The 10,478-nt window shown below is 47.6% G+C and overlaps 1 protein-coding gene across 1 annotated transcript in view; it reads right to left on the reverse strand.

The window, feature by feature from the left end:
- The window catches only part of VSIG10L (V-set and immunoglobulin domain containing 10 like), a 36,785-nt gene extending 28,996 nt beyond the window's left edge, over positions 1-7,789 (reverse strand). The window contains exon 1 of the mRNA XM_035121052.2: positions 7,379-7,789. Coding sequence (XP_034976943.2) covers positions 7,379-7,442 — 64 coding nt within the window. The 5' untranslated portion in view covers positions 7,443-7,789. The remainder of the gene's footprint in view (positions 1-7,378) is intronic.
- Positions 7,790-10,478: the final 2,689 nt, after the last annotated feature.

A 10,478-nucleotide genomic window follows, 5' to 3' on the forward strand; every position in this document is an offset into this window, starting at 1 on the left:
GAGAGAGAGAGGCAACACGCTTGGATTTATTTGCCCAGTCTAATCCGGCCCCTTCCCCTCCATCTCCGGCTCTTTGAAACCATCCATATAACAAACCCCAAGCCGGCGGGGCCTGCAGGTCTGAGCCCTTGTAAATTAAAAGCCGAACAACAGCATCGGCCACATGCCAGGGGCTGCATTAGCGGGAGTTGAGTGAGGAGAGCCGGGAGGCAGCGGGGGACGACGACAGGGGAAGATGGATGAAAATTGGCTCAGTGGGAGCCCAGCAGCCACCACAAGCTGTAATGGATGGGCCGGCTCCCTGTGGGGAAAGAGAGCGGGGCATGGATGGGAGAAGGCCATAAATCTAACAGGAGGGGGTGGGCAGGGTGGGCATCAAGGTTCCTATGTGCTGGGCCGTCCGCTAAGGAGGCAGCGGGGGGCTGATGTGAAGGGAGCCATCTTTCCCCCCTTTCTTTTCTGCTTAACAACACAGAAGGACCCTGGGCCTTTTCACAGCGGCATGCCAGGCAGAAACCAACAGGGGAAGCTTGGCCTGGGATGAAGATGCAGCGATGAGATTTCTGCCTGTCAGGCAGTTCCTGAAGGCCCCCGGCTGTCTCATTTCCATCACTGAGGGCTAGTTCCTTGAGGTGGGAAGGACTGGCAGCTCCACCGCTACCCCTTAATGGGTATTTGACCCCGTGCTTGTATTTCATAACCCAGGGGTAGCCTTCCAGGGGTTCTGAATGACAGTTCTAAACATTCCCAGCCAACATGGCCAACAGTCACAGAGGATGGGAGTCACAGGCCATAATATCTAGAGAACGCCACATTGGCGAACTCTGTTACCGCTGTTTTTAAAGTCTAGGCTTGCCACTCCATTCTAGGAGAACGGTGAAATCTTGTAGGATCAGCATGTGGCAGAGGAGATAGGACAGTGGTCTTCAAATATCTAAAGGGCTGTCACAAGGAGGACGGAGCAAGCTTGTTTTCCCCAGCTCCAGAGGGTAGGATTTGAACTGATGGTTGCAGTTTACAAGGAACGAGATTCTGGCTAAACATCAGGAAGAACTTTCTGGCAGCAAGAGCTGTTTGACAGTGGAAAGGTGTCCCTCGGAAGGTGGCAGACTCAGAAGGTTTTTAAGGAAAGGTTCGATGGTCATCTGTCATGGATGCTCTAGCTGAGATTCCTACATTGCAGGGGGTTGGACTACACAACCCTTAGGGTCCCTTCCAAACTAGGATTCTAGGATTCCCATCAGCCCAGAAAGCTGTCAGAAACATCTGGAGGGCACTGAATCAGAGAAGGCTGGTGTACATATGAATAGAGAAGTCCAGTGCCAACTTATTAATACCAGTGTTGTGTGTGTGTGTTTGTGTGTGTGTTTTGATAAAAAGGGATGTGGGTGCCAGCACAAAATGGCTTCCATGGACAGCAAAAAGAGGCTATGGTACCATCACAAAAAAGGGGTGTGTGTGACAAAGATTATATTTGTTAGTTGCTTTTCTCAGTGACTTACAAAGCAACTTACATTAAATCCAACTAACAAGAAAAACTGAAAAACACAAATATAAAGATAATAGGGCCAGAGCCTAGGTAGAGGAAAAGAAAGTTGGTACCAAGTATGCCTCCTGGGGAGAGTATTCAACAAGTGTGGGGCTACCATTGAAAAGGCCTTCCTTGTGTTGCCGCCCTCCAAAGCTCCCATGGAGGGGGTACATGAAGAAGGGACTTAGATGATGATTGCAGGGTCCAGGTCGGTTCATATGAGGAAAGACAGTCCTTGAGGTATTGCGGTCCTGAACCAAACAAGGCTTTATAGGTCAAAACAATCACTCTGAATTGAGCCCAGAAGCAAGTTTGTTTCACCATTGTGGTCATTATGACGGCCATGTTGCCAAAACAGGACTACCACCAAATGAGAGGGAAGCATGAGTATGCTTGGGGGAAGCCCAAGGTTTGCAAAAGTCTGGGAGGGGAATCTATAGGGCAGGGCACCTAAGGGGGTCAAATTAACAGTGCCACGAAAACCACAAAGCAGTCCAGTGAGAACAGAGCAGACCCTCCAAGTGTCCCTATTTTCCAGGGACAGTCCCGGATTTACAGAAGCTGTCTTGATTTCTGAATTGATCCCGGAAAATAGGACGTTCCTATTTTCATCGGAGAAATGTTGGAGGGTATGAGTCGGTCGCCATGGAATGCTAAGTATCCAAGGTTTTGGGGGGGGGCATTCTTTGCTGGGTAGGGGAGATGTGGAGTATTATGAAAAAGGCACGGTTGGCTATCCGGAACACTGAACAGGAATAGACTTTTCAAGGCCCTTTGCTTGCATTAGCTCAGTAATCTTAGCTCCCGTAGGGTTGGTCAGTACAATTATGCCCCACACAGCAGACAAGGTTGCTGAGAGGCAAAGACTGAGACCAGCAGCTGGTTCGAGGTCAATTCACAGCTGAGATAGTTCCTGAGTGAGCAAGACACATTCCCAAGCTCACCCCTCTTGCAGCTTGATCCTCCGCATTATTCGGACATAATATATCCCTGGGTCCACAATGCGACTTACTCCCAAACTAGGGGGATTGCATCCTTTGCCGCTTTTCTCTAAAGACGGCTTTGTTGTCTTATCCCCAAGGACAACAAAAGGTGGATCACAAAAACGTTCTTTGGGTTGCAATTTGGGCATTATTCATTGGCAATTGTGCTGGAGGCTCAGGGCCGCGAACTGTCCCCCACCCGGCTTCACAGCACGGAACAGGAAGGTCTGAAGGGGGCTTGTAAATGTGATCTAGCGAGCGTGCTTACAAGCCCTCTCCAACCTTGCCACCGAAAGCAGCAAGGTTAAGTGGGGACAGGGCAGGCTCGGCACACCCAGCCTCGCACTTTCAGCATGATTACAGATTAATAACGCTCACATTGGGGGTGGGTGGGTGGAAGCAACCTTGACATACTCCTGCAAATGTTGCCCGGGAAATTACGAGTCATGGCCTACTGCAGGGCTAAGGAACCTGCATTGTGCAACACTCTGAGGTCCTCCAATGCTTTCAGACCCCTAACACCCATCATCCCCACAGAGCATGGCCAGTACACAGAGAGTGAGAAGTGTTGTGTTCCAACAGGATCTCAACGGAGGAAGGTTTTCTACTCCGAGAGGCCTTCTGCCCTAGCATTCCCTCAGATCACTCTGCAGGAATGTCAAGGAAGGTGTCCTGTTGTCATTTTGAAAGTATTTCCCTTGAATGTTATCTATATGGCCCAAATAACCAAACAGAACTTCATGAGGCAAAAGCAAAGGAACCGAACCGAACTGAATCAAGGTTAGCATGGGATGTTACCAGTGATTTTTTTCTATTAAAAATGTTTAGGGGTACTCTCATTTTCCTACTCATATTGAAATACTGCTGCTCAGTGAGGTCAAACGTAGATTCAAAAAATGCTTAGGGGTATGAGTCCGGCGTCCCCCCGGCGTCCCCCCCCCCAGAAAAAAAGCACTGGATGTTACAGTCACAAGGAAAAAATGATAAGGCTGGTTATCCGAATATTTGCGGTAATATACAAGAGGTGTTTTGCACATGACTCGTGAGATACGCAGAAACATAAACCTATAACTGAAACCATCAGAGACGCAAGGAGTGCCGAAAATATAGAGGTTCTACATTACATCAAGAATTTTGTGTTTTGATTTAAAAAACAAAAACAAATTAGAGGTTAACTTATCCCAGATTTCTTGAGAGACTTGTGGAAGGGACAAATGTAACTTTTCTTTTTTTAAATGCATTCGATAAAATCCCACTAAACGGAGACAAAAGAGGTTAACTTTGCTTTTCCTTTCCAAGAACGGGTATGTGTCTTTCTCAGCAAGAGAATCATAAGGAGCGCAAAGCAGCTTCTGGAAAGCCCTGAGACCTTTTCAGCCCAATTTCAAACACAGTGACCTTTTCTCAACAAGAGCGGACACCCCAAACCTAGTCTAAATGACCTGAGTTCTGCCAGCAACTCTAAAGCCTCTCTTCCCCCACGCCAAAAAAAATACACTGTAACTGTGGCCTAGAGATGTGAGAAGGTAGGAAGGGGGGGGAAAGATTCGGGGGGGGGTGACATTGTTTGGAGCCCAATGGAAAAACATGGATGAACACTCCTCAATGGCACATGTTGGTCACATCTGCAGCTTACATGTGACGCAGTAATATACCTAGTTGGGTTTTGTTTTTGTTTTTTTGTTAAACCAAACCCTGAGGTGCCGATACTCATATATTGATGAGCATCGTGGGTGCCAGCAGATGGATGGAAGGAAGGAAGGAAGGAAGGAAGGAAGGAAGGAAGGAAGGAAGGAAGGAAGGAAGGAAGGAAGGAAGGAAGGAAGGTGCTGTAACTCCAATGAGTAGCCTTGCAAAAAAAAAAAAGCTCACATTATACCACAACCATGACTTCTGAAAAGCATATTGGGAACTGTAGTTAAGGATGCTGAGACTTGTTATTGTGGCTGTGGCCCAAAGGGCCATAATGAATGTGATAATGTGAACCCCTATAAATCCTTGAATATGCTTCTAATAGAGAAGCTATGATAACCTGCTGCTTTAAGAAACTGATGATATTGCACGATGCAGCCCCGCACTGGGACAGAAGGACAGCTAAAACGTAACTCATGAAGATACAGCTCACAAACTAGAACATAAGTTGATGCAAATGGCTACACGTAACACATACTAACACAATGTAACAGATCATGGTGAGAATCAAAGTTTAGTTAGCAATGCTTATTGCGCATGTGTATTAAACATGAAATGAGGTAATGATGTACATGATTGGTGAAAATTGAAATCCTTTGTTTGAAATGTTATAAATACCACCGGCCTGACCCTTGGGCAGGGTTGCAGTTTTGCAAAAAAGATTCAACTGTAACCTATTGCTTTGCAATAAACAACAATGGACTCCTAACTCCTCTCGTCTCTGAGTTTTATTGGCGTAACTCAGAAGATAAGCCATTTTTGGCTTACAACATTATGAGACCTCACTGAGCTGAAACTCAGCACCCCTCTTAAAATAGGGCTCTTCGAGCAGCCCCCAGCAACCTTCCTAGACTACAGTTCCCAAGATTCTTTGCTGCAAGCAAGGTCTTAGCCAGGGCCAAGTGTGATGCAATAGCTTGGAGGTAGACTAGGAGACAGCAGGAGTGCCTGGCTTGCTCTGGTCCATGGGGTCACGAAGAGTTGGACACGACTAAACAACAAGACTAGGGAGACCTGAGTTCAAAGGCCCCTCCATGAAGTTCACTGGCTGGGTCATGAGGCAAGTCGCTCCTGCTCTCTGCCACCAACCCTGTCAGTCGGTTGCTGGCAGGATAAAATTGGGGCAACCCTCAAAGACGAAGAACAGGAGGCAAACGTGATGTGCACAATTATTTGTCCACCCAGTGTCGCATAGCATTTGAAACCAGTGACCACGGGGGGCAGCCCTTTATTTGAAGGACAGTCCTCTGTTTTTTGAGGGAGAACCCATTACAAGAACAGTTTATAAAAGCAAAAGAACCCGAAGAAACAAGTTGCCCATCTACTTTTTAATGTTTGACATTTTATTTTGTTTTGTTTTTAATGGGAAGCCACCCAGAGTGGCTGGGGCAACCCAGCCAGATGGGTGGGGTAATTAATAATAATAATAATAATAATAATAATAATAATAATAATACTGAGTACCTGGACCCAGCAAGTGCACAGGTCATCTGTTCACAGAATCTCCCCCACCATGGTGAGATCTATTTCTATTCAAATCCTGTAATTATTCGCTGATTGGCATATCTCCAAACATATTCACACATGCAAATCAGTGTCCTATTTTGTCCTCATGATATCTCTCTCTCTCTCTCTCTCTCTCTCTCTCTCTCTCTCTCTCTCTCTCTCTCTCTCTCTCTCTCTCTCTCTCTCTCTCTTGGCAACACGGTTCCTCTGTTCCTCTTTCCTGGCAATGTACGAAGAGGGCCTCCCCATTTGAGACGGCAGCTCAAGGGTTCAGATGGCAGTGGCACAAACAGTTGCAAGCAGAAATCTTTTAAACTCCAGCATTTCTTAATTAGGGGAAAACATTGGAGATACAATTACGAATCCTGAAAAGTCAGCAAGGTTTTTCATTTTCCCCAAACTCGGTTTCTTCCTCAAGGCAGGTTATTATTAGGCTGCGTGTTCAAGGCTGCTGGCAAGAGAGCTTCGGGGCAGCCATCTCCCTTTCTGATTGCAACTGTTAATACGGGCCCAGAAGCATCGCCTGTAATAAGAGGGACTACAATGGAGGGGGGGGGAAGGGGGCAGACAAGGTCTTTTTATTCTGTGCCATTACCGCAGGCCTGCATGGCCCATCAAGTTCAATGCAGCCCACCAGGACATGCTAAGGCTCTGGTTTTCGCTGTTTAACAGAGACTGCAAAAGAAGCTTGGGATGGGAGGCTAATATCAGGTTTGGGCTGATGTCCATTGCAGCTGGTAGGGTAGAAAGTGGGGTTGGGGGTGGGGGTGAAGGCTATACAGAGCCAGAGCCAAGGACAGGGGGAGTCAGTTCATTCTAGCATTGCCCCCAACTCCTTCCTTGACTAATACCACAAAGGCAACACAGAGACTAAGGCTGCATTCACAGCACACAGTTAAAGCACTACAACACCACTTTGAACAGCTCAAATAAAATAAAATAATCTGGGAGTTGTAGTTTGTTCAGGGTGCTGAGAGACGCCTATTCCCTTCCCAGAGCTACAGTTTAACAATTAATTCCTTTTTTGGAGGGAACTCTGGGAATTGTAGCTCCAGGAGGGGGCAGAGGGTCTCTTGACAACTCCCAGCACCTTAAACAAACTACAGCTCCCATGATTCTTTGGGGGGGGGGAAAAATCCACTAATGTTTAAAGTGGTATCGTCATGTTTTGAATGTATGGTGCAAATGTGGCCTCGGAGGGCAGAGAAGATGCCACAGCCTGCAGGTGGCACGGTGGGGTGGCTTGCTGAAGGGAGAAACTGTGTGCCCCTGCTTTCCCTAGGCTACAATCTGAGAGGCCACATTTTGGCTTGGTGGACCCAGAGAAAGGTGCGCAGGGCAGGTTTAATGGACACACAGCACGGAAGCCTTTCAAGCCAATTCTCCTTCTGCAGTGCCACAAGAGAACAGAAGTCGGGCTTGAGAGAATTATTCCTTTCCCTGCAAACGTTCAAAAAAGCAACAACGGCAGAGGCTCGCTCTGAGTGGAATGTGCCGGCATTCTCTTTTATGATGTGGCACTGCGAGGAGGGAGGAACGACACCTTTCAATATTTAGCCAGTTTCTCTACACAGACACGCCCCCCCCAGCACAGCTCAAATTCTCCCAGGTATCGACAAGATCAGACTTGGAAGGAGGAAAGAAACCCCGGGGCAAATTGACTCACCCAGCAGCGAGAGAAGCCAGCCGGTCAAGGTAGGAGAGAGACAGGTGCCATGCCAGGGAGCCATGCCAGGCTGGCTCAACAGGGCAAGGCGGTGGCGCAAGGTGGGACACTCGGATCTACAAAAGACTCTCTCCCCTGAGAGCCAGAGGCGAGGGGAGGGCCTTATGGTGTTGGCCGGAAGGCAGGTGTCACCAGGTAGAGCGGAAGGAGGCGGCAAGGCCCAGGAAGAGACTTGATCCTCTCCTGCCCTCAGGGGAGAGGTTACAAAAGCATCTCAGATATTCAGGGAAACCTGTTGGACTGTCGCAGGTGGGGAGGAGTGTTGCATGCCAAAGAATCGCACAGCCGAGTTGCCAGGGGTTTCGTAACCGAGGTTTGGAGTGGTTTGGAGCAGGCACAGGCTGGGGGAGTTATGCGGGGAATGTCTCTGCCAAGGAGCAAACTCCTTGCTCTCTGAATCATGCAATACTCTTGCCAAATTAAAATTGAAGGCACAATGCAAAAAATCGAACCCCTGGGGGAAGAATACAAGAGGAGCCCGCCCTTAGCGTTTCTGCCATTGTTTTCAGATGTGCAGATACGGCGATCGAATGATCTCTCATCACATCCGACCCAGGAGTGCAAGAGAATTATGTGCCGGGCAATAGCTTGAGGGGAACCGAGACAGGGCAGAGCAGGGACTCGTTCAGAGGTACAGCAGCCAGGTTGAATGCAGGGTCTGTGGCTCAAGAAATGGGGCGGGAGGAGTTTGGAGACTGGTCTGCATTGAAGGGGACAATACAGAACTGTTCTGACTGTGGCAGAACCCAACACAAGACCAGGGATATTCTTTGATTCTTGGAGGTACCAGGGTCGCCATCTTCCGAAGCAGAGAAGCTGTTTGGGTCCGGAGTTCATGTAGGAACTGATGCTCACTGGCAAGCCTGAAAGGAAAAGTCCTTGCATCAAACTGTCCGCGCCCAAATTTTCTTGCAAAATTTCTCAGAGTAGCTGCTAAGACAGTGTTACTAAAACTAGGGGGGACATAGCCTGCCCCCACCCCCAAAAGCGGACACATGCATATGCAAACACACACGGCTGGCCTTCTGTTTGGTGCTCTGGTTCCTAAAAAGCAGAAACTGGTTCTTCAAGATAGACATCCTAGAATAGCCAGGGCTGAGCTGTTCATCAGGCGCTGGGAAGAGAAAAACAGTGCTGGGTTGGGGGGAGGGGGGGAGAGAGAGAAGAAAAGGAGCATAGCTGATGGGAAAGACAAAGTGGAGGCACAGTATACTACGATTCTGTGGGAGCACAGAAAAAGTGAAAATGTGGTACTGTGGCCCAAAAATCTTGGAGCAGTGTCTTTTGGACGGCTGCCCGTTCTGTGGAATAGCATTCCAGCTGATGACAGGCACTACCTATCTGCACTTGCTGGAAGAAGTTAAATATTTTTGTTTGGATGGGCTTTCCCAGCTGGATAAATGGGACTTTACAACAAGTGTCTGCTTGTTAGGAGTTTTAGTCTTCTCTTAAATATATTTATCTTTTTGGTGTCTTTTTGATCCCCTTATGTGTAAATCACCTTGAGGCAGTGGCTTAGAAGGCAACATGAAAACAAACAATAGAATTTGCTCTAACATTTAAGGGAAAGAAGAGTTTCTAGTCCATATGACTGTGAATATGTCCCGGAAAGCCCATGGGCAATGCCTGCTGAAACCGTAGAAGGGGCAACTGAGTGAACTTTCCTCCCTGCCTGGCACACACACACACCCCTCTACCCCATGCCTAGCAAATTCAAACTATGCAAAACAGAAAGCATGCCAAATTATCAACTCTTACAAATTTGCATTATTTATATGGGATTAAATAATAATGATAAATAGCAGTGTTTATATAGTCCTGGCAGTGCCCTGCTTCGTGGGGTTATTGGGTGAATCAAAAACTCTCTTTGTAATTGAACTCTTGTCTTTGACCCAGGACGAATCCCACGGCAGCTTATGTTAAATACTATAAAAACCTGAGGCTCTTTGATCCCCTACAACTAGTAGCATTGGTCTCTGTGCAGCCTCTGTCGCTGCTGCTCCCAAACCATCTCAGCCCCTGGCAACTATTGGCAGTTGCCTGATTGCCTGCTTTAGACTCTGTGCCCATCGCTGGAAAGGGAGGCAAGCTGGCTCATTAGAATTAAAGGACCGTCATTCATCATCAAGGAGCAATTCTCCTAAGACACACCCTAGTGTGTTCCTTCCAGTGCAAGGCAGATTAACAAGCATGAGAGACGGATTTTTGCTACCTCTTAAGACTTGCCAAAAATCCTCTGTGAGAAGGGAAATGACTGGCAGGATTCTGGGACCTGGCGGTGCTTGCAGAACAAGGAAAAAAAGACCACTTGAGAGGAAGCCGACCCGCATAGCTACGCAGAACATAGTTTTGAGGTTTTTCCTAGAATCAAGCTGCATATCAATTTTATGAAATAAAATAATTATGTAGTTAAACTACAGAGCTCACTCCCACGGGAGGCCATAATGGCTACCAACTTAGATGGCTTAACAAAATAATTAGACAAATTCATGAAGGATAAGGCTATCAGTGGAAACAGTTCTAGCCTAGACTTTTCCAACATGCTTGTTTCATTTGTGCAGGGAATTCATGCCCCACCCCATGGGAAAACCATGCACTTCCCTCCCTCCAATCTGAAAAAGTAGGCTCCTGGAACAGTTTTTGCACCCCTTTGGCTGGTAGCATGAACCAGGCATTCATCACAGCAGAAGAAGTGGAAGCGGCTTCCAGACACCAAATGCAGTAGGACAGCTATGTCAGTCTCAGATTATCATTATTTAACAGCCGAGTCGAGTAGCACCTTCGAGACTCGTTTTAGAAGAACATAAAAGTTTGCAGAGGCTGTAACTTCCTTCTTCAGATGCCAGAATTGCTGGAGGCAAGCAACGGGGGCAGTTAATAGAGCGTCCTCTGATTCCAGAGGTATCCTCGTGGATAGACTAGGACAGCTCGGTCGGCAGAGCAGGAGACTCTTAATCCCAGAGCTGGGCGAAGGATTCCTGCATTGCAGGGGGTTGGACTAGATGGCCCCTGTGGTCGCTTCTAACTTGACGATTCTATG

Source organism: Zootoca vivipara, chromosome 6, assembly GCF_963506605.1.
Source record: "Zootoca vivipara chromosome 6, rZooViv1.1, whole genome shotgun sequence".
Classification (NCBI taxonomy): domain Eukaryota; kingdom Metazoa; phylum Chordata; class Lepidosauria; order Squamata; family Lacertidae; genus Zootoca; species Zootoca vivipara.